Genomic DNA, 22,607 nt, shown 5'->3' on the forward strand with positions numbered 1-22,607 from the left:
CAGAAAAGAGAGCGGGAAGAACATGGGAAGGAGGCTGTGGCTAGCCTGCAGCAGAGTGACCACTGCCTGCCTTGTCCCTGGATGTGCTTCTGATTTCCCTGTGCACCCTAGCCCTGCAGCAGAGCCAGGGACTCCTGCTGTGCATTCACATGGCCCTTCCTGCAGGAATCTACTGGTGTCCCCCGTTGTTTAATCTCTTGGGTTTAGATCTCCTGCCAGGGCTTTGCCTATTGATTTTTAAAGAGTTTTTCTACTATAAAATTGTGGTGAAGGGATTATGGGTAACTTGTTCTTGGGCATATATCTCAAGATGTGGAAAGAGCTGAGGAACTGGTAGACCTGTAATGTCCTCAGACTAGAGGATTGGGGTGGGCCTCTGGCTAATGGTCATGGTCACCTAGCCGTAGCCTTGACTTGCCTGACTCAGCTGCTCCCCCCGCCCCTCCACTCATACCTGCATTTGTTCACCAGCCCCTGTTGCTCTTCCTGAGATACCTGGGTCACCTGTGTCCTTGTCATGGCCTGTGGGAGCTCAGTGCCATGCAGGGAACTGGGCATGGTTGTACCTCAGCTCTCAAACCTGCACTGTGCTGTCTCCCTCCTTCCTTAGAGACTCAGCCTAAATCCACATTTCCCCACAGTTCACTGAAGGCCTTGACCCTATTGATTATTTACTCTTCAGGATTCCTAAAGGTGTTTGCTGCTGAGAGTGGTACTGAGGGTAGTATGTGCTGGCTGTGGTTTTGGTTTTGTTTTATGGTTTTTGTGTTTTGAAAGTAAACTGAGTCTCACTTTGTTGCCGAGGCTGGCCTGGGGCTCCTGGGCTCCAGTGACCCTCCCACTTCAGCCTCCCATGTAGCTGGGACCACAGGTGTGTACCACTGCCACCAGCTCTGTCATGTGCTATTGATGTAAGTCTGGAGGATTGGGGTACAGCCAAGTAGAATGTCCTCAAAACACTGTTAGTGCACCACCCTGGACACACTGTCATAACTTGATCACTTGCCACTGTGAGCATCAGCCGAAAGCTCAAGGAATCGGGCTGCATGGAGATAGATACCTCAGCACTCAGCACTCAGACCTCCGTGCACAAGCCCTGCCATTGCTGCTCCAGCACGTGGAGGAGGGGCCTGGCCAGGCCTAGCCCTAGCTGCAGGGTGAGACCCCTGTGCCTGCTGGAGAGGTGCTGAGGAGTTTGACCACAAGCCTGTTTTGTTTTTTAATCTTTTAAATTGGTGCTGGGTATGGAACCCAGTGCCTCACACATTTAGACGAGTGTTCTGCCACTGAGCCACACCCCCAACCCTGTTATATATATTTATTTTTGTTATTTTTGAATAACAACTTACTCAGTTGTCCAGGCTGTCCTCAAACTTGCAATCCTCCTGCCTCAGACTCCCAACTGCTAGAATTATGGGCATGTGCCACTGTGCTCAGCAAGCTTACAGTTCTTTTTTTTAATATTTTATTACTTGTTGATGGAACTTTATTTATATGTGATGCTAAGAATTGAACCCAGTGCCTCACATATGCTGGGCAAATGCTGTGCCACTGAGCCACAAGCCTAGCCTCCTCATTCTTTAAATCAGTATTTGGTTTTGATTCTGGAACTTTCAACAGTGATTCCTGGGGATTTTACAACATCATTACAGTTTTTCCTTGTAAACGTACATTACATTTGTAAATCCAATATATTGGTTTATGTCATTGGATTATTTAGCAGATAAAACAACTCAAGTATGTAAAAATTTGGTGGATTTAAAAAAGGAAAACTAATAATTACATGGTTCTGTACTTCTGTGCATCCACATACTGTTAACATTTGCTGTGTGCTAAATTTTACAGTTAAGTCTTAACTTACAAGTCAAAAGTTAATTATTCATAGGAATCAAGGCTACCTATAAATGTACCTTTTTCTTCTTTTTTAATTTTTGTCTTTTAGTTGTAGATGATCACACTACCTTTGTTTTATTTATTTATGTTTATGTGGTGTAAGGATTGAACCAAGTGCGTCACTCGTCCTAAGCAAGTGCTCTACCACTGAGCTACACTCCCAGCCCCCAAATGTTCCTTTTATTTTATACATCAAGTTGCAGATTATCTCTGAATTAAAAAAAATAAAAATAAAAATCACAACCGAGTTTATAGGTTCACAGAGAGACAAGCTTGCTGGGCCACTTATCACCACACCCGTCCCTTACCCACTGTCAGTAGTTTGTCCACTCTTGGTAGCCATATCTGCCAGCCCTTTGCACTCACAAGAGCCTAGAGCTCCTGGTTTGGGCTGAGCTGCAGGTCCTTGCACTGTAACTGGGGGTGGACCTTGCAGCCACCTCCTGGTCTATGTCCAAATTTGTCCTCCTCTCTGGAGTTAGTTGTAGTAATGCAGGCTTGGCCTGGCCATGGGTTGGCATCTGTTGCTTGCAGAAGTGACTTCCACTTGCTGAGGTTGCTGGGATGGAGCAGCAGCGTCTCTGAAGGCAGCTGGAGCTCAGCAGGGGGGCACCAGTTGAACCTACTGAGTCCTTGGAGTCCCTTTTTTTAAAAAATATATCTTGGGCTGGGGATGTGGCTCAAGCGGTAGCGTGCTCGCCTGGCATGTGTGCGGCCCGGGTTCGATCCTCAGCACCACATACCAACAAAGATGTTGTGTCCACCGAGAACTAAAAAATAAATATTAAAAAAAAAATTCTCTCTCTCTCTCTCCTCTCTCACTCTCTCTTAAAAAAAAAATATATATATATCTTTATTTTATTTATTTATGTGTTGCTGAGACTCAAACCCAGTGCCTCACATGTGCTAGGCAAGCACTCTACCACTAAGCCACAACCCCAGCCCTGTCCCCGGAGCCTTTGAAAGAAGTTGTGAACGGTTCTTGACTTTTTCCCCAGAGAACATGTAGGAAAGATTTTAAGAATCTACCCAGGGTTCTTCCCAGCATTCAATCCTAGCACTAGTGTGTCTCAGAGTGCTGTGTTCCCAGAGGGGCTGGCCTGGCTTCCTGCAGGTCTGCCTCACATCTATCTTGTGTGGGGACCCGGCAAGAGCCACTGGCTGTCAGGTCTTGTGGAGGTTCTGGTGAGGCCCCTCCTCCTCTCAGTCTTCTTGCTTGGCCTTCCCTCCTTGCGAGGACCCAGTCGTCTCGGATTAGAGCCCCATCTTTGAGTCTCTGCTTAGCAAAGACCTCCTTAAAGACTCTGTCTCCAGACAGCACAGCAGGGTTAGGGCTTCAACTAATAAACGTAGACTCAGACTCCGGTTTTCCCTGTGAAACTCTCATAGCGACTTCCCACTCCAGACGTGGCGGTTTGCTCGACATCAAGCAGTCAGTGCTGCAGTTAGCGCTTAGTGTTCAGTTCAGGTCTGGCACAGGAGGTGGCATCAGAGACACAGCAGGGGCTGAGCCCCCAGACTGCCCCTGCTTTATGTGCTGGTCCCAGCCCACATGGAAATGTGCTGACCCACTTTCTGTACTCAGTTCTCTCAGGTACATGAAGTGTGCAGTTGAGCAGCTCCTGCAGCTTGCAGAGCTGAGAAGGGCAGTTTACCGTTGCATTACACCGTTGCATTACAGAGCATGCACACAGCTTGCTGCAGGGTGAGGTGTGGGACAGATGTGGCTTCCTTGTCCTCTGCCAGCACCCCTGCAGGAACTTCACTGCTCAGCTGTCAGAAGTTCTCGGAACCCTGTTCTTTTGGGTCTTTAGGGAAACTTCACTGTGTAGGTGTAATTGAAGCATGGATACCCGTCTTGACATAATGATTGAGTGAAGGGCTGACAGCAAGGCCCCTGTGGGATTCCTCAGGGTCCCCTGCCTGCATGGGCAGGTCCCCTCTGAAGTGGGTCATCTATTGTCAGAGAACAGCAGGGAAGGTTGGTTTCTGTGACTTGCCTTGGGAAGTGAACTGTGAGCATCAACCAAAATAGATATCCCTCCTGTCCCATGGGGACACAGCTCTGTCCACACCAGAGTGCACTGCAGGTGGCTCACATGTAGATACTGTCTTCTCAGCTTACTTGCTTGTGGGGCTCAGGGACCAAGGCTGACAGCCCCTGTACCCTCTTGTCCTACAGGTACCACATGGAGTGTTTAGAGCCCCCTCTGCGGGAGGTGCCCGTGGATGAGTGGTTTTGTCCAGAGTGTGCAGTGCCCTCCACTGCTTCTGCCGCTGGTAACGCGCTGTCCCTGACCCATGGAACTCTTGGGTCCTTCCCCATGGGGCCTACAGTCCTAGAGAAGAGCCACAGGGTTGAGTTGGTTTCATGAGTGGGAAGCACCCCAGGGCTTCTGTCAGAGATAATGGCTTTCTTGATACCTTCTTGGGTAGGACCTGGAGGATTGTGGTATATCTGCGGGGGGTGGGGGGGTGGGCTTGGTGATTTGGAGGTTGGGAGGATCCAGCCTAGGAGGAGCCCTTGTCCTGTGCCTTGGCCTGCCTTGGCCTGCCTTGGCAGGGTAGCCCCCTGGGTGGGCCTGTGATGTACAGTGCCTCTGGCCCAGCAGCCCAGGGTTCTCTTCTTCCGAGATGCCGGTCCTGTGAGTGAGGAGGAGGTCTCCCAGCTCTTGGCCGATGTGGTGCCCACCACCAGCAGGCTGCGGCCTAACACAGGCCGGACCCGGGCCATCGCTAGGACACGTCAGAGTGAGAGAGTGAGAGCAACCGTGAACCGGAACCGGATCTCCACAGCCAGGAGGGTCCAGGTGGGTGGGCTGATGCCAGGTTGTCTTGCCCAGAGTGGCCCCAGTGGTGTACTGAAATGCAGAGTGGACATGTTGGCAATGCTAGTCTAGACAGATGCCCCATGCCCCAGGTCTGCATGCAGTCAGCCCAGCAGGCCAGTGTGCTGTGGTCTCAGAAGTGGATCAGGACTTGGGGGTTACCCTGATGATGAGCAGTCAAGCAATCCACCTGACCTCAGGAGACTCCTTCCCACACCCCAGGGCCCTGTTGAGGGAGCTGAGTATGCTTTCTGGCACACACAGCTCCCAGTGCTCAGTGTCACACTCTCTGATTAGATGTGCCTCTACTCTTGGGGGGTGGGGGGGTAGGCGTATCCTGAATTCCAGATGTGTTGGAAAAGCTGTGACCTATTCCCATCTGCAGCCCACACAGTCCATCCCTCTGGCTCTTTGTTCCTTCTGGTGTCCACTGCATCTTGGGTGCTGTCCTTCTCACCACTTGAATCTCTTCTCTCTCATTCACTTGCCCCTCCTGGCCCCTGCAGGCTCTTTTGCCTGCACACCTGCCTGGTGCCTTGCTCCACCAGGGCTCACCTGGGGCTCTGCTCTTTGCTCCCACCTGTCCCCTTCCTTCTCCTTGTTTGGAATTTCATTTGTTCCTTGGTACTTGCCTAACGTTCCCAGTCTGTCCTGGCCCAAAGCTTGCTTCCCAGAAGCCCTGCAAGGGATCACTGTCCTCATGGCTGTGGGGCCTGGGCTGTGGGAGGGAGGATGGCGCTGCAGCCTGAGGATATCCCAACTTCTCTTGCTGCATCTAGTGGGCTGTGTTCAGGGCTCTGTGCAGGGTCTGTAGTGGCACCATCCCTGCCTCAGAAAGGTGGTCTTCAGTGCACACGCCCACTAACCAGTGCTGAATCTTGCAATAGCACGTGCCAAGGTACCTCATGTCTGCTCTGCTGGATGAGACCATCGAGGCTGTTGCAACTGGCCTGAGCACAGCAGTGTACCAGCGCCCCCTGACGCCTCGAGGCCCCGTGCGACGGAAGAGGAAGACAGGTGAGCCTGGCAGGATGGGCACGCCTCCCACCAGCAGTTCTGCCCCAGAGCCCAGGGATGTGGTCACCTCTGTTTCCTCCCTCTGCAACTTAATTTACTCAGTCAAGTATACGTGGGCACAGTGGCCACTCCTGTCATCCTAGCCACTCAGGAGGCTGAGGCAGGGAGCTTGCAAATTCAAGGCCAGTCTGGGCAACTTGGTGGGAGCCTATCTCAAAAAGGGCTGGAATGTGGCTCAGTGGTAGAGTGCCCAGGACAATCCTAGTACCAGAAAGAAAAAGAAGAGTGAAGTTGCTGTGGCAAATGCACTCACAGGTCCTTCTGTGAGCAGAAGTTTCCTGTCTGCAGAGAGGTTGGAACTGCAGAACCTGTTTCCAGTTCTCACTGTTTCACACTCGCCTGAGTAGAATGGGAGCGTCCCAAGTGCTGCTCGTTCTCCCACCTGCAGTGTGGTCGGGGTGTCGCTTTACTGTGTCCATGGGCACGCAGGCTGGCGTCTCCCAGTGCACTCTGCCTGGGCACGCATGACTATCCAGGGCTCCCCCAAGGCTCCTTCCTACAGTGGTGAGTGCCCGCGAACACCAGAGCTGAGCTGTGCACCTAGCCACGCTCCAGGCTGTGCAAACCAGTGAGGCAGGACATGTTGCACACCCGTGTTCCCTTTTTCCATGTCTCATCCTGTGTCTTCCCGTTACACACGACTGGGCTTAGGGTGGCAGCACTGGCCTGCTGCCCTCACTCTGGTTAGAAATGCAAGGGTGGCCTTGTTGCTCTTGTGCCAACTTGCCCACCAAGGACATCAAGGAGGACAGCCTGGCAGAGTTGTCTGGCTGCCTTTGCATGATGTGTCCTGCTGTGCCTGTGTGGGTGTTGGTATTCTTTTTTCTTTCTTTCTTTTTTTTTTTTTTTTTTTTTTTTTGAGAGAGAATTTTTTTAATTATTTTTTTTAGTTTTCAGTGGACACAACATCTTTGTTTATTTATTTATTTTTATGTGGTGCTGAGGATCGAACCCAGCGCCCTGTGCATGCCAGGCGAGCTCTCTACCGCTTGAGCCACATCCCCAGCCCCGGTGTTGGTATTCTTTGGCTTAGTTTGCTGTTGTGCCTCCTATAATATAAGCCTCTGTCACATGAACGGGAAGAGGCAGTAGTAAGCCCCACTCCACCATCCGTCGGGCTGTGTCTGCTCACAGCCAGTTTTCCTTCATCTCCATTCCATCCACTCCTGCCTTTTCATTTATGTGAAGTAGATCCTTCATAGTATCATCATTATATCTATAAATATCTTGGAGTATATTCCTAAAAATGGGAGCCTTTTTTTTTTTTTAACCTTTATTTTATTTATTTGTTTATTTTTATGTGTTGATGAGGTTCGAACCCAGAGCCTCACCCGTCCTGGGCAAGTGCTCTACCGCTGAGCCACAATCCCAGCCCCAAAGAGGGAGTCCTTTTAAAAACAACTACAGTTCCAGTGTTAAATCTGAGAAAATGAGCACCAACTCTAATACCATGAGGTAACCAGAGTTGAAAGTTCTAATGTGTCATGAATGTGATTAATTTTTTTTAAATATTATTTTTTTTTTTTAGTTTTAGGTGGACACAGTGTCTTTATTTTACATTTATGTGGTGCTGAGGATCAGACCTAGTGCCTCGTGCATGCTAGGCAAGCACTCTACCACTTAGCCACAACCCCAGCCCCATGTGATTAAATTTTTTATAAATTTTAGTTAGGACATGATAGCTTATGCTGGTAATCCCAGCTGTTAGGAGGCTGAAGGAGACTGTCAAGTTTGAGGCCAGCCTGGACAATTTAGCACGGTCTTATTTCAAAAAGCAAGTGTGCATTTGCATCAGATTGGTGCTGGGCCCAGGGGCTGTGTATGTTTGTCCTGTGTTTTCCACCTGTGGGGACCAGGCCTTCTGTCCCATGGGGTGTGCTCATCATCTCTGGTGTCCTGTCCTTCAGCCTGCTTAAAGACTCTGGTTGGAGCTTAGAGGCCTGACCAGCTGTGTGAGTTCTTGTGGCTAGATTTTATTTGTGACGGTGCCCTGGGGTAGGGTACACTCTGTCAGAAAGCTGCATTGTCTCAATTACTAGGCAGCACCATTCCATCATTTCAGCCGTACCCCTTATTCAGGGGACCTGTTCTAAAACACCCCATTAATAGCACCAAACTCTGGACATACCATGCCTTTTCTCTGCATTCATCACCTATGATAACTTTTTTTTTTCTTAGTTTAAAAAAAGTTTTTTAGTTGTGTATGGACACAAAACCAACCTTCTTTCCTTCCCTCCCTCCCTCCTTCTTTCTTCCCTCCCTCCCTCCCTCCCTCCCTCCCTCCCTCCTTCCTTCGTCCCTCCCTCCCTCCCTCCCCACGTGCTGAGGATCAAACCCAGTGCTTCACACATGCTAGGCAAGTGCTGTTCCACTGAGCCACAATCCAGACCATATGATAAAGTTGAACTTAAAGGTTGGATGCAGGAAGAGATGGCAGTTGTAACTCAGAAATGAAGCATGGCAGTTAGTACACGATAACGAAAGTCACGTGGATGTCGTCTCTCTCACAATATCTCCTGCACTGTACCTGCTCCCCTGTGCTACCCAATGGGCTCCTTCGTAAGGGTCCCTCTGGCACGGGTGTTGTGGATCTGCTTGCCAGAGCAGCTGCCAGGTACCCAGTCGTGGCCAGGTGGAGTGGGATGGCTCAGGATTTCACCATGCTACCCAAAACGATGCCAGTTTAAAACTTAGGTGCACTTTTTCTGGAATTTTCCATGTGATCTGCTCAGACTGTGGTTGACTGCATGTAACTGAGGCCGTGGAAGGGAAACTGCAGGTGGGTACATCCACACTCCTCGCTTGGTTACTAGCTAGAGGCCCTGGGGAAGACATGCCTTCCTGCACCATCTGCAGCCTGCCCTAGGCTGATGTTTCTTCTTCCTTCACCAGGTCTGCGGTCCTCCAGAGCAGGTCAGTTAGGGTTTCTGGCCCTGGCAGACTGGGCCAACAAGCATGTTGGACTGGCTTCCCTCCCCTTCTGAGTCTTGGAGGGGCCCTGGAGCAAGAGTCCATGGCAGTGGAGAGGAGGGGGTCCTTGGCATTGGATTTTGTCGCAGAGGGTGCAGTGTACTCACTGTTCTCCAGTCTAGAGCTGTCAGTGACCACGTCACGAGTGGCCACGGTGAGGTCATTGTTGCCTTGAATCTTGGTTATCAGTGTCTGTTTCTTCTAATCCATTCTCGTTTCATAATCACATAAAATATTGAAGGAGTCTAAAAGTCAGATCTAGATTACTCAGGGAAGTTGAGGCCCTTCCTGTTGCTCCCCCTTCCCTCCCTCTCCCCTTAGAGATACATTATTCTTTAAATGGTTTATGGCTTATTTTGGCATTTTAAAAGTCCAAGCCAGGGCTGGCATCAGTAGCCCCTCTTTGGAGTATGAGCAGCCTGTGTCCAGCAGGCCCTTCTCAGGAGCCTTAGACTCAGTGTGAGCTCAGTGGTAGAGCGCTTGCCTAATGCGTGAGGTCGAGTTCATTTTCCAGCACTGTGAAGAAAGAAGGGAGAGAGAATCAGTCCCTGCCAGCATGCAGAGTCCTGTGGGGTGGGACCCGGCACAGGGCACAGGTATTCCTCATTGTCTTTCCAGGGAGACGGAAGAAAGTGCCGGGAAGAAGGAAAACACAGTCCAGGTCTTCTACGAAAAGTAAAGGTGCCAGCACAAGATCTAAGAAGCGTCAGCGTCACGGGAAGAGGAGGAAAGGGAGAGTCCCAAAGGCCCAGGTGAAGGTGGCGTCCTGGTATTCTGCTGGCTGGGGCTACCCTGCGGGGCTTAGGAGGAGGCCTAGCTCCTCAGTGGCTCCCTGAGTCCAGCCAGGGCCTTGATGCAGCTGGAAGGTGCAGAGACATTCTAGGCCCTCAGGCTGGCTGTGCAACAGCCCTGGAGCCTGTCCTGGGGCAGAGATCACCATCTGGGCTAGCCAGCTGCCAGGGCAGTAGGTGGACAATCGGAAGCCAGTAGAATGGGCAAGGACACACCCTTGCTGGCATCAGTAGCCCCTCTTTGGAGTATGAGCAGCCTGTGTCCAGCAGGCCCTTCTCAGGAGCCTTAGACTCAGTGTGAGGCAGGCGTTCACCACTTTGACATCTGGGAGAGAGAGCACTGAACTGCAGCCCTCGACCAGGTGTCTACCGCATCCCTGGAATTTATACTCAAAATGGTTGTCCTGATCCGTGTCTGTGGTGAACATTTATATAAGCACTTTTTACTTTTAAATGCAGTTTGAACATCTGGTCTGGTAATTCACTGAGATCAGAATCTGGAGTAAGGAGCCACTGAAGCTGTGACAAAGGGGAGCGTGTCTGGTGGATGCTGGTCCCAGCTCTGTGGCTCCCGGAGCTCACGCTGCCCTCAACCTCTGGGGCCTGGCAATGTCAGTGCCGCCCCCTCCTACACCCAGGGCGCTCCAAAGGCTCCTGGGCTCCACCCTGAGCTTGCCTTCTTCATCTGCCTATTTCTGTTTTTTCCCCTAAGTTTAGTTTTGTTTTGTTATAGGCAGACACAACATGTTTATTTTTTGCCAGGGATTGAACTTAGGGACACTCGACCACTGAGCCACATCCACAGCTCTATTTTTGTATTTTATTTTGAGACAGGGTCTCACTGAGTTGCTTAGCACCTGGCTTTTTGCTGAGGCTGGGATTGAACTTGTGATCCTCCTGCCTCAGCCTCCCAAGCTGCTGGGATTACAGGCGTGCACCACTGCGGCTGGCCTTTTTTTTTTTTAGTTGTGGCCACAATACCTTTATTTTATTTTTATGTGGTGCTGAGGATCGAACACAGTGCCTCACACATGCTAGGTGAGCACTCTACCAATTGAGCCACAACCCCAGCTCTTTTTATATATATATATATATTTAGATGTTGGTGAACCTTTATTTTATTCATTGAACCCAGTGCCTCACACATCTAGTCAAGTGCGCTACCTCTGAGCCCCAGCCCTCATCTGCCTATTTCTATAGTTCCTTTCTTCTTCTGGGACTGCTCTGTCCCCTGTCTGTCTAGAGTCTAGAGGAAGGAACATGTGACTCTTGGTTCATGCATTTCATGAATAAGTACAATGGAAATGATGTTTCGAGTCCACGTCTGCTGCTCACGTGGTTGTCAACAGACAACTGTTTCAATCATTGGTTGAGGTTTTTCCCTCTTGTTGAGATGATAGGGACAAGTGGGCGCAGTGGCAAACACCTGTAATCTCAACAGCTTAGGAGGCTGAGGCAGGAGGATTGTGCAAGTTGAAGGCCAGCCTCATCAACCTAGCAAGGCCCTATGTAGCTTAGTGAGACCCTGTCTCAAAAGGACTGAGGATATGGCTCAGTAGTTCAGTGCCCCTGGATTTCATTCCTGGTACCACAAAAAAAGGAAAGAGATGATAGAGATAATCTAGTGCCACCCAGTAGCCGGCCAAGTTTATGCCTTCATTGGAACATCAGGTGTGCTCAGGTCAACCTCCGAGGCGCACCTTGGTGCAGACACAGCCCATGGCTCTGGATGGTGTCTGCTCGGCCTAGGGTGAGTCCTGCTGACAGGTGCTTCTCCCTGTTGCTCTCTTCAGGTTGCAATGTCAATGATCATTTATTCTTTTTCGTTACTTTGGTTCAGAATGAAGTCACGGCTCGTTCTCGAATTGCACGGACGCTGGGCCTCTGTAGGCCTGTCCGAGGTACCTGTATGCCATCAGTGTACAAGCCAGTGGACCCTTCCCTGGGGCTGATGCGGGCAGATATTGGAGCAGCTTCCTTGTCGCTGTTTGGGGACCCCTACGAGCTGGACCCCTTTGACAGGTGACTGTGTGGGGCGACCACCAGTGTGGGTGCCCACTCCCCTTCCCCCTGGGAGCCATGGGCATGGGTAAGCCTCAGGTTTCACATTCACAAAATGAGGGTAGCAGTCCCTGCCCCCAACCCTCCTCGGGTTCAGTGAGGCGACAAAACTTGGAGGGGTCTCTTGCGCCTGGGCTGAGCCTGGGGCACAGGCTCCCCTTCCCTTGCCATGTGTCCTCCTCTAACAGTGAAGAGCTGTCTGCAAACCCTGCCTCTCCTCTGAGTACGAAGCGGAGGGTCCTGTCCCGCTCGGCTCTGCAGTCTCACCAGCCCGTAGCCAGGCCCGTCTCCGTGGGGCTCTCCAGGTGTGTGGCAGTAGAGGCTTCTGGGAGGGACAGGGTGGTGACCCCAGTCTTGGCTGTAGCCTTGCCTCTAGTGGTACGGCTGCTTGGCCACTTGCCTTAGAAGGGAAGGGGCCTTAGGCAGGGACAGTCTCCTGTGAGTCTGCTAGCCGGGATCCCTGAGGGTGGTACTCCAGTCTGCAGGCTGTCCCTGGGCTGGTCCATGATTACCACCTGGCTAAATCTATTCTCTGTGACTCCTTTAAGAAAAACTGGACACAGTGGCCATGCCTGTAATCCTAGCTACTTAGGAGGCTGAGACAGGAGGATTCAAGTTCAAGGTCAAGCTGGGAAACTTAGACCCAAAATTAAAAAAAACTTAGACTCAAAATAAAAAACCGAAAGGACTGTTGATGTAGCTTGGTGGTAGAGCTCCCTGAGTCCTATCCCCGGGACCAAAAAAGTAAAAATAAATCATAGACTTAAACAAACAAAACAGGCAGAGGTACTTAATTGCCAGCTTTTGCCTGGCAGTGGGGTGAGGCACTAGTGTCAGGTGATTTTTGTAATAAAGCTACAAAGATTTGGTGGGGAGGAGGCCGGTTAGATGGCAGGGCCCGCTGTGCATCTCTGTCCACAGGAGGCCGCTCCCTGCCACCCAGGAGGAGAGCGTGGAGGAGGCACCTGTCCCAGACCTGCTGGGGAGCATCCTGTCAGGCCAGAGCCTACTGATGATGAGCAGCGCGGACGTGGTCATCCACCGGGACGGCTCTCTCAGTGCCAAGAGGGCAGGTGAGAGGCCCCTTCCTCGGCAGCCATGGCAGTGGAAGCCCTGTCCTTGGGCTGTGCTCTGGCTGGGGGTGAGAGCACCGAGGTACCAGAGGCCCAAACATAAGCAGAGGGAGGGTGCGAGGCTCCATCGCTTCCTGTGTAGGAACGGTGGCCTTTGCAGAGCAGCTCACAGACCCTCCTGCCTGCCAGGCCAGTGTGGTGCTGATCCACAGTGGTGTCACCCAGAGCAAAAGAGAAAGAACACATCAGCAGGTTTCACATTCACAAAACGAGGGTGGCAGTCCTGCCCCTGGTGCTCCTCTGGTTCAGCAAGGAGGGAGGCAGCACACTATTGGGGTCTGCCTTGCGTGGGCTACCCTTCCTGTGGCCCAGCGTCGGCTCTGATGATAGTACAAGTCATCAAATTTCCTAAATCAGTGGTGGCACAACTGGCGTCTGGCCTTTTTGTTTCTAGCTCCAATTTCTCTTCAGCGGAACTCGGTGGGTGTGTCCGGAGGTGAGGAAAGGTCCAGGCCCAGGGACAGCCTGCAGACTGGAGTACCATCCTCGGGGATCCCGGCTAGCAGACTCACAGGAGACAGGCCGCAGAGCTCAGGGCTGAGCGGCCAGGCCAGGTCGGCCCCACATAACCCTGCTTGTTCAGCAGGGGTGCCTGTACGGCCGGGTGCCTCCCCGGCTCCTGGATCAGGCCAGGCTCAGAACCTGTCAAACGGGAGTGGGCCTAGCTTGCGACAAAGTGGCAGCCCCTGGTTTAATGGCACCAGCAAGCAGTCCTTATCTCTCGGTTCTGCCTCATCTAAGATCTCCAGCAGTTGCTCCAACTCTCCATTAGGAAGTGTAGCCCTAGGTCACACCCCAAAACCACCTCCTCGGAGGACCGCCATCTCCGAACTGCCCAGGATACCGAAGATCCAAAGGGACGGCACTGGCAGCAGGCAAGACGCAGCCCCACCCCAAGGACAGAGTGTGGAGATCCCCAGCACCTGCATCAGTCGCCTAACAGGCAGGGAGGGCCCTGGGCAGCCAGCGCAAGGCCGGGCAGAGAACGAGCCCAGCAACAGGGGCCCCCAGAACTCTGGGTCACACACAGGCAGCTCCCGGCCCCCAGCTCCCAGCTCTCATGGCAGCCTAGCCTCCCTGGGGCCCTCGAGAGGAAAGGGTCTTGGGTCCACCTTTGAGAGCTTCAGAATCAACATCCCTGGAAACACAGCACACTGCAGCCGACTGTCCAGCCCTGGCTTCTGCAACACTTTCCGGCCTGTGGACAGCAAGGTACAGAGGAAGGAGAACCCTTCCCCGCTATTCTCTATCAAGAAGACGAAGCAGCTCAAGAGTGAGATATATGACCCCTTTGACCCCACAGTTTCTGACTCAAGCCCTCCCAGCAGCAGCCCTGAGAGTCTTGGCCCCAGCCTCCTACCATCGGAGATTACAAGAACCATCTCCATCAACAGTCCCAAGGCCCCGGCATTTCAGGCTGTGCGCTGTGTCACCTCCTATACTGTGGAAAGTGTCTTTGAGACCGAGGCGGAGCCCCCTGGTACACCTGTGTCCAGTGTGCTCAAGGTCCGGGGTGAGGGTGCTACTGAGGGGGCCTCTGATGTGGAGCAAGAAGAGCTAGGTGAGGAGCCTACAGAAAGCCGGGACCCTGCTGTCCGGGCACAGAGACCATCCCCCCAGGACCCCTGGGATGACGAAGATGGTGCTGCCCACGGCACCTTCTTTGGCTCTGAGGAGCGGATGGTAACCTGTGTGACTATCCTGGAGCCGGAGGCCTCCCCCAGCCCAGATGCACCACAGGCAGCCACCCACAGGATTGTGGAGCTGCGGGCCCCATCCCGCTCCCGCTCCACCTCCAGCAGCAGGAAGAAGGCCAAGAGGAAAAGGGGGACCAAGGAGCACCGGCGGACACGCTCCAGGACCCACTCTGGCTCCAGAGACAGGACCTCACGCTCAGCTTCACCCTCGGTTGAGGAGCACTCCAGGGGGCGCCAGGCCAAGGCCAAACACAGGAGGTCTTCCAGTGACCGCGCCAGCAGCCAGGAGAGAGCCAAGAGGAGGAAGGCCCAGGACAGGAGTAGGGAGCGGAGGAGAGACTCCAGGGGACGAGGCCGGAGGAGGTCCCGGTCACGCTCAGGAAGCCCCGCCAGTTCCTCCTGCGAGCGGTATGGGAGCAGGAGAAAGAGGAGGCGACAGTCGGGGTCCAGGTCTCGTGGGAGGGACTGCTCTCCACCCAGCAGCCTGGAGAGGGCCCGGAGGCACAAGCACCAGCGGGAAAGGAGCCGAGAGCGGCCCAACAAGGAGAGCACAGGCCGGGCCCGAGAGAGAAGGAAGTGGAGGTCACGGTCGCCCAGCTCAGAGCACAGGGCACGAGAGCCCCGGCAGCCACGTTCCCGAGAGAAGCGGCCCCGCTCCCCGGAGAGGAAGGGAACTGCCAAGGAGGCGTCCCCAGTGCCCGCTCTGCAGCAGGAGCTGAGGCAGGGTGGAGACCACTCAGTAACTCCACCGGTCCCAGCAGAGGCAGGCATCGTGGCAGAGGTGGGGGTGTCTGGCCAGGTGCTCCCACAGGCACCCCCTGTCCTGGAGGAGCCAGCTGAGTGTGCACCTGAGGACCTGGATTATGGGGCCTCTGTGGAGGCGGGCCACGTCTTCGAGGACTTCTCAAGTGAAGCCATCTTCATCCAGCTGGATGACATGAGCTCACCTCCTTCCCCCGAAAGCACTGACTCCTCCCCAGAACGAAGCTTCCTGCCCAACCCTGCACGGCCCCCAGCCCCGCAGGCACAAGACCCCACCCTGGCTGCCATCCAGAGGGAGGTGTCACTAATCCACAGTGAAGACGCTGTGCACCCCCTGCCCCCGGCAGAGGGACCCCCAGAGCAGCGCCCACTCAGGCCAGACTTGGCAGAGAACACTGTCATGGCTCCCAGCGCCCTGGGTGTGGCACCGGTAGAGGAGGACAGCCCCTCAGGGAGTGGGAGGGTGTGCCAGGTGGCCAGGCCTGAGGAAGCAGCAGTGCAAGCCCCCCTGCTGCGGTCCCGTGCCTTGGTGAAACGCGTCACTTGGAACCTCCAGGAGTCTGAGGGGGCCGCCGTGGTCCCGGACAGAGGCTCAAGTGAGTATGTGCTTCTGTGGCTGAGCAGGCAGGGTGCCCTGTGGGTGGAGCACCCTGTGGGTGGGGCAGGGAGCAGCCACCCAGGGGCCCCCACCTCCCTGGCTCTTCAGGGCCTAGCCCCAGTAGGCCCAGGGAGGTCCTTGGGCTTGACCTTGTGGTCCCCGACTGCCAGTGCTTCTCTAGGGTTCCAGCTAGCAGGCTGTGTTCTGGCCGAGGCTGGTCCCAGGGCACCCACCTCCCCTGTGTGTTGGACCCCCAGGGACGCCACTTCACAGGCCACAGAGGCCGCGGGAAGAAGCCTGGGACACTGAGGATGGGGGCCCCATAGGCGACACTCAGGCGCTGATCTCTGAGCTGCCACCTCCCAGCCACATACTCCTAGAGCCTGGATTCCCTGACATGAACCCCTCTCAGGTAGGTGCCGGGCTAGAGGACATGAGCCACATGGCCACATCAGCTAGGACCAAGGCCTTGTGGTGCCATTTCATTTCTGCCCTGCCCCCCTGTGCTTCGAGAGTGGGGCTGCAAAGGGGTATTGCCAACCCTCAGGGCTCTGCACTCAGTGGGTCATTCTTTGTCCAGGTTTACAGCTCCAACATGCCTCCCGGCTTGGCTCAGCCTCCAAGCATCCCACCGTACACGCTGATCAGCCAACCCTCAGTCCAGTTTATCCTACAAGGGAGCCTTCCTCTCGCGGGCTGTGGGGTGGCCCAGAGTGTGGCCCCTGTGCCCACCGCACTAGCTACAGCCTCAGAGCCAGCTGGTCAAGCCAGCACCACTGACTTGGAGGAGAGGACGGCCACTCCCAGGCCAGCCGCAGAAAAGACCAGGAAGGAGGAAGTGAGTGCCACTGGCCTTTCCCAGGGTTCCTGGGGCTGAGTTGAGGAGCAGAAGCCAGCCCGGGGGGCTCCGTCATGGTGGGAGCTACTGGGGTTGCCTCTTGCTTCTGGGCTGAAATGGCTCCCAGTACCATGGGGCCTCGCACCAAAGGCCCTCCCCTGCCATTGGTGTCACGGGTGTCTTCCCTCCTAGTACATGAAGAAGCTGCACATGCAGGAGCGAGCTGTGGAGGAGGTGAAGCTGGCCATCAAACCCTTCTACCAGAAGAGAGAGGTGACCAAGGAGGAGTACAAGGACATCCTACGCAAAGCCGTGCAGAAGGTGGGCTACAGGCACCGGTGCCCTTGCTGGGGAGCCCTGAGGTCTTGGGCAGCATGGCCCAGCAGGAGGCAGGTCACTGCTCTTTCTTGCCAATACAGACTTTCAGGGTCCGTAAGTATAGCTTGGGCCTGGCCTGCCAGACCATGTCCTGATTGAGGCCTTGGGTCAGTTCTCTCTGTCGCTGCCCCTCACTCATGAACATTCATGCTTTTGAAAAAGCTAAAATAACACATGACATTTAAAATGGCCCGATCCATGCCCAGCTTGCAGGTGGTAAATGCCCTGGGGGATATGTCTACAAACCTGTGACACTTGGGGCACCCTCAGCAACCCTTTGAGGTGGTAGACAAATGGCACGACCCTGTAGGCAGAACCCTGGGCCCTGCTCTGTGGGGATGGAGGCCTGGATATTTGGGCTCAGGCCCTGTTGCTGCAGCGTCTGGCCTGAAGCATGCTGGGTAACCAGATCTCACTCTCCAGATCTGCCACAGCAAGAGTGGTGAAATCAACCCTGTGAAGGTGGCCAATCTGGTGAAGGCCTACGTGGACAAGTATAGGCACATGCGTAAGCACAGGAAGACTGAGGCTGGGGAGGAGCCGCCCGCCCAGGGGACCGAGGCCTGAGACCCTTGAGCCTTTGTGACAAAGGCCTGGGGCCACCAGCACTCCTGCCTTTGGGCTCCCGTGATGACACCGGTCTGCACCTGTCTTGCTCACAGTTGAAAACTGGACTTTTTTATATGTATATTATAGATACACTGTTTCCATTGTGTTCTAATTTATCAAAAATGGCTTATCTTTAGAAACTTTCCTGTGGCCTCAGTACTTGGAAGGTGAAGCCTTTGGTGATAGTCTGGGGCAGGGAGGGACTCCTGGATCCTTTTCCAGGTGGCCTCCTTTGTCTCTCTCTTAGCAATTTCTCTATTTTCAGTTTTAAAATGGCCTTCTGCCCCTTCAGGTAATTGTTTCAGGTTTGCACTCCAACATCTGCTTCCCAGGAGGCAGAGCACAGTGCTCCAGACCTCCAGGCAGGACAGGCACCACTGGGCACATGATGGCACCTCCCCAGCTCTCCTGGTGGAGCAGCTTTCCCCCACACCCATCTCAGGGGCATTTGTATCCAGCGAGTGGTTTATTAGCACTTCAGTGTGTCGCTTGAGTGCGCGATAGACAGAAGAGTGGGCATGCAGGGGAGGTCTGCAGTGTGCTTCCTGGGCTTCACCTCCCTTGCCAGGGCCCTGCATGTTTGGTCAGTAGTGCCAGCAGGGAGAACAGGACAGCACTGGTTCTCGGCACTCTTCTGTTGGGGGCGGCTGGGATAGGGAGTTAAGCTGGCTGTTCCAGCTCCATGAGGAAGTGCTCAATGTCATCGTAGAGGCTGTTGGTGCTTGACAGGGACAGGCTGAGGCTGCCACTGTCCAGGGAAGACACGCCCTCACGTTGCACACCCTCCAGATGCACCCGGCACAGCCATGGCTCCAGCTGCAGGGGGGCATCTGTCAGGGGCCTGGTAACCTGAGGTCCAGGCAGTCCCTTCTCACCCTCCTGGCCCCGGGCCTCACCTTCACCAGGACCAGGTTCTTTTCCTTGGGCCTCCCTGCTGACAGGTCCTGCCCAAAGCCCAGGTAGATGGTGTAGTGTGGGGAGCCTTGGCGCCTTCGTGTCCGGAATTCCCCCAGCTCTGCAGGCGATGGCTCTGGTGAGCAGGGTGGGCAAGGCCCCCAGGGGAATACCTAGAGTCCTAGGCCCACTTCCCAGGCAGGTGCCTCACTGACCTCGGAAGAAGGTGCTGAAGTCGAAGATGGCTGTGTTGCAGTTGCGCTCCAGCAGCTGGGCTGGGCTGGAGGGGCTGGCAGAACCCAAGGGACTGCCCACCTCCCAGTACACCTTGCACTTGCCCATGCGCCGGGCCCACAGTGCCAGTCCGCGCAGCTCCAGCTGCAGGCCAGGGGTCACATGCTGCAATAGCTTCTCTGTGTAGTGCAGCTGCTTCTGATCAGAGAGCTCAGCAGGGCTAGGGAAGACCACCTGCTGGGGCTCCGAGGCCCTGATGGCTGGGCCAGGGGGTCCATACAGGAACACACAGCTGGGGTGCCCCACCATTGCCTGCAGCACTGTGCGTCCCTTGTACATGATGGTCACGTCCAGGGCACCTGGGCTGGGATCTGCATACACCAAGCTGTGAGTAACAGGTGTGTGCGGAACAGGCGGTACCCAGCCACCTCCCTTTGGGGTGCCCTGCTAGCAAAGGGTACTGTCATAGGCTCTGCTGCATGCAGGTACCCTGGGGCCGTACCCTGGCCTGCATCTGGGAAGGGCTGAATTGGTTCCGGTCCCCAACCCCCTCCTCCCCATCCCTACCGCAGCTTCTCACCTGTCATCAGGGCCACGTGTTGAGGCCTGGGGCTGGGGACAGCTTCCACTGCCTGTGCTGTATGAAGCGCCTCCAAAGGGTGCTCTGGGCCTGAAAGTGACAGTGCAACACCCAAGTTACCCAGCTGGGGTGGCTCTGTTTCTGCCGGACTTGCCCTTCATGGTGCCCCAACACCCCACATCCTCCTCAAGGGCCCACCCCAGCACACTGGGTCCCTTTCCCTCTCCCCAGGGTCTGTGCTGTCCTGTCTGCCCCCTTCCCTCAGTACAGCCCCTGCAGAACAGAATGGCCTCTGCTGTCCCTCACCAGAAGGCCCCGGAGGGGCTGGGTCTACCCGCCTTGCAGCCTCCATCAGGGGGTCCCCCAGGAGGCTGTGCTGAAGAACCTGGAGCAAGAGGTCCCCTGTGTCACCTGCTGGGATGGGCAAAGGGCTTGGGGCTTGCAGCTTGGTGTCTCCTGCCAGGAATGGTCCTAGGGGCCCACCCTGCAAGGGGAAGACAGTCTGGTGTAAGCAGCTCCCAGCCCCAACAACCAGGGGCAGAGATGGGCAGAGCCTGTACCTGTGTAGGCAGGGCACCTTCAAGAGCCTCTTCTTCCCTCTGATAGACAGCTGGGCCTTCCAAAAGTGGGGGGCCAGTTGGACCTGGGGCTGGCATAAGACCTGGTTGTGAATGTCCTGAGTACCCCCAGGTCCCAGCACCCTGCTCCTTCCTTGCTGTTAACCTCTTCCCCTCAGTGACCTGGCACCTGGTGGCAAGGCCTGGGGCTTTAAAGCAGGACACCCCAACATGGGGCTGGACACCTAACCTGGAGGCCAAGATAAGGCGGAGCCCTCTACCCATCCACCTACCTTCCTGTCCAACCTGGGGGGTTCCTTACCTCTCCACTCCAGCACAGGGTTGAGCGCGTACACCTTGTGTGGGTCCACAGGGTCCCCTGAGTTGTCTTGCAGCATCCGGAAGAGCCGTGTGCTGTGCAGTGCGCATCGGAAGTTGGTTTTCCAGCCCGCACGCTCTGCAGCCTCGGCCTCTGGGGGTGTCCTGTCGCCCCCGCCAGTGTTGGGTGGCCACCTGCCTCGAGCCACTGCCCAGGCCTGGGAAAAAAACAGAAAACACAGGCCGAGGGGTGGAGCCTTGGGGTCCCAGACAGGTCTTCCGTGGGAGTGGGGCTGGGCCCCACCTTGAAGATGCGGGCGTCTGCCTCTCCTAGGTCCTTGCGAGCAAAGTGCTTCCAGGGCACCCGGAAGACAGTGTGGGCGTTGTCCAGCCACCGCAGCCCCTCGTAGCAGCCGCTGCTGACCTCACCCAGAAGCCACTCTCCAAACAGAACACGCTGGACCCCCCTGCGGGTGGGGTGGCCACGCGTGGTCAGGGCCAAGCGCCAGGCCCAGGGATCACATGGAGTGGGAGGGAAGGCAGGCTGGCAGTTCTCACCTCTGAGGAACTACAGCCATTGTTCTTTATAGACGGTCAGTCTGGGAGTCAGGGGGCCCTTCACTGAGATTCTGGGCAGGGGCAGTGGCAGGTATTATCACAGGTGAGATACGGGTTCCTCGTGTGTCACTCCAGGTGTCACAGTGTGGCCACAGTGTGGCCAAGGTGCCACAAGTGTGACCCAGGTGTTGAGAGTCACAGATGTGGATTGAGGGCTTCTAACCACCTATGTTGCCCAAGTGTGGATTCCTGGGCCAAGGTGGAGATAGGTGTGACGACAGATGTGGCGAGAGCACACACGTGAAGTCACAGATGTTAAGCCAGCGTCCAGGCCTGGCAGAGCTCACAGGCTGGACCCTGCAAAGACAAGATGGGAAAGTCGGTGTGGAAGGGCAGGGTCAGAGTCTAGGAAAGCGAAACTGAGCTTCGCGGGAAACCGAAACCTAGAGGGCGGGGCGGCGGGTAGGCGCCCTCCCACGGCCGGCCGCCCACCCACCGTCCACGTCCCAGCCCCATCCTCAGCCCGAGCCCACTCCCCACCCCACCCCGGTCTCGCGGAGCCTCCTTCAGGCTCCCCAGCCCTTGGTGCGGCCCCTTCCCGGCCGCTGCTCGTGGGGAGAACAGGGACTCCCACGTGGGTCGTAGCTCCCCTCTGTTCCGCGTGGGCCAGGGGTCCCGCATACCTGGGTGCCGGAGCCGCCGGGACGGGACGTTTCTCTCCCGGAGAGGACGCAGCGGTGCTTTTATTGTGCCCCGGCCGGGGCGGGCCGGGGGCGGGCCGGGGGCGGGCCGGGCCTAAGCCCTGCAGGTGCATCGCGGGCGGGCGTCACATGCTCCCGTGGGAGGTTCCCGAGCCGCCGGGCCTGCCCAGCCCCGGCGCTGACTCGGTCGGGGCCGACCTCGCTCTGGGCAGCACCGCTGCAGTCCCCGAAGGGCGGCAGGAGCGCCTGGTCCGCCTGCGCCTGCCCTCCGGGCTCAGCCCCGGCGGCTCCCCTGCTGCTTCCCAGGGAAGCAGCCCCAGGCGCGGGTCAAACTAGGGTAAACCAGAGATCCCGAACATCGGTGCAAAAATCAGACCCCGACAAAAGTGGGGTTTTGTTGTTTTTGCATAAAACTCGTGGAGTCTTAAGACTGACTGCTGGCTATTCCGACAGCCACTCTTGAAATGAGAGCTTTTGGAAAGGATTCACGAAGACTTTTCATAAGGAAAAATGTCAGTGACCCACAGGGACAGTTTGAAGGGCAGTTTGGAAAAACTCGGGCCTGGGGTGAGCCCTGGAAGTCAAGCCGGGGAGCTCGGTCCCCACCCGGTGGCCCGTACTCCCCTAATACCGGCTCCCCCACCCCAGGGTCCTTGGGCAGCAGACCCCGGCTGCTAGCTCCAGTCATCTTGGGATGCTCCCAGCCGCCGCGCCGAACGTCTCAGTGCTGGCGCTGGGCCCTGTCCCTCCGCGGCGCCCAGGGGGTTCGCCCCCACCGCGGCCGACCTCATAGACTTCCGAAGGAGTCTGTTTCCCCTGCGAGATCCCTCTCCCAAGCAAGTCTTCCCGGGGATTTGCGCTGGCTCCTTCCAGCCCACCCCCACGGAGTCTCCGCTGGGGTCGTGAGGCGCCAGGTGGAGATCTCTGGTGCGCCCCCCGCCCCCCTGGACTGTGGTGAGACCAGGAGAGGAACTTCCTGGCTACCAGCGGTCCAGAAGGCCTCCGGAAGCCCGGCGGCGCGGGCGGGGCAGCAGCTGGTTTACGAGAAGCACCGCCCGCCTCTTCCATGTCCGCCTGGAGCCACTGGAAGGTGTGGCCAACCTCCCTGCACCAATTCTCGAACAGCCGCC

General features: G+C 55.7%; 2 protein-coding genes across 7 annotated transcripts in view; one reads left to right on the forward strand and one right to left on the reverse strand.

The window, feature by feature from the left end:
- Phrf1 (PHD and ring finger domains 1) overlaps positions 1-17,775 on the forward strand; it is a 30,313-nt gene extending 12,538 nt beyond the window's left edge. For 3 of the 6 annotated variants that reach the window (XM_078045246.1, XM_078045250.1, XM_078045249.1), the window contains 12 exons: positions 4,076-4,173; positions 4,528-4,703; positions 5,609-5,738; positions 9,387-9,526; positions 11,400-11,581; positions 11,809-11,925; positions 12,542-12,693; positions 13,148-15,808; positions 16,068-16,222; positions 16,391-16,648; positions 16,841-16,969; positions 17,450-17,775. In XM_078045246.1, coding sequence (XP_077901372.1) covers positions 4,076-4,173; positions 4,528-4,703; positions 5,609-5,738; positions 9,387-9,526; positions 11,400-11,581; positions 11,809-11,925; positions 12,542-12,693; positions 13,148-15,808; positions 16,068-16,222; positions 16,391-16,648; positions 16,841-16,969; positions 17,450-17,593 — 4,342 coding nt within the window. In that variant the 3' untranslated portion in view covers positions 17,594-17,775. Of the gene's footprint in view, positions 1-4,075; positions 4,174-4,527; positions 4,704-5,608; positions 5,739-9,386; positions 9,527-11,399; positions 11,582-11,808; positions 11,926-12,541; positions 12,694-13,147; positions 15,809-16,067; positions 16,223-16,390; positions 16,649-16,840; positions 16,970-17,449 lie in introns of those variants that run through there. The other 3 variants (XM_078045247.1, XM_078045248.1, XM_078045251.1) reach the window with 3 other exon arrangements.
- A 307-nt stretch (positions 17,776-18,082) lies between these two features.
- Positions 18,083-22,491, reverse strand: Irf7 (interferon regulatory factor 7). The gene is made up of 10 exons (XM_013365839.4): positions 21,460-22,491; positions 20,777-21,133; positions 20,523-20,685; positions 20,223-20,436; positions 19,904-19,992; positions 19,650-19,827; positions 19,344-19,433; positions 18,745-19,134; positions 18,532-18,650; positions 18,083-18,451 (listed from the first exon to the last, which is right to left on the reverse strand). The coding sequence occupies exons 2-10, from the start codon at positions 20,794-20,796 to the stop codon at positions 18,296-18,298; spliced, it is 1,419 nt and encodes a 472-aa protein (XP_013221293.2). The 5' UTR covers positions 20,797-21,133; positions 21,460-22,491; the 3' UTR covers positions 18,083-18,295.
- Positions 22,492-22,607: the final 116 nt, after the last annotated feature.

The sequence above is a fragment of the Ictidomys tridecemlineatus genome, chromosome 4 (genome assembly GCF_052094955.1).
Source record: "Ictidomys tridecemlineatus isolate mIctTri1 chromosome 4, mIctTri1.hap1, whole genome shotgun sequence".
Lineage (NCBI taxonomy): Eukaryota > Metazoa > Chordata > Mammalia > Rodentia > Sciuridae > Ictidomys > Ictidomys tridecemlineatus.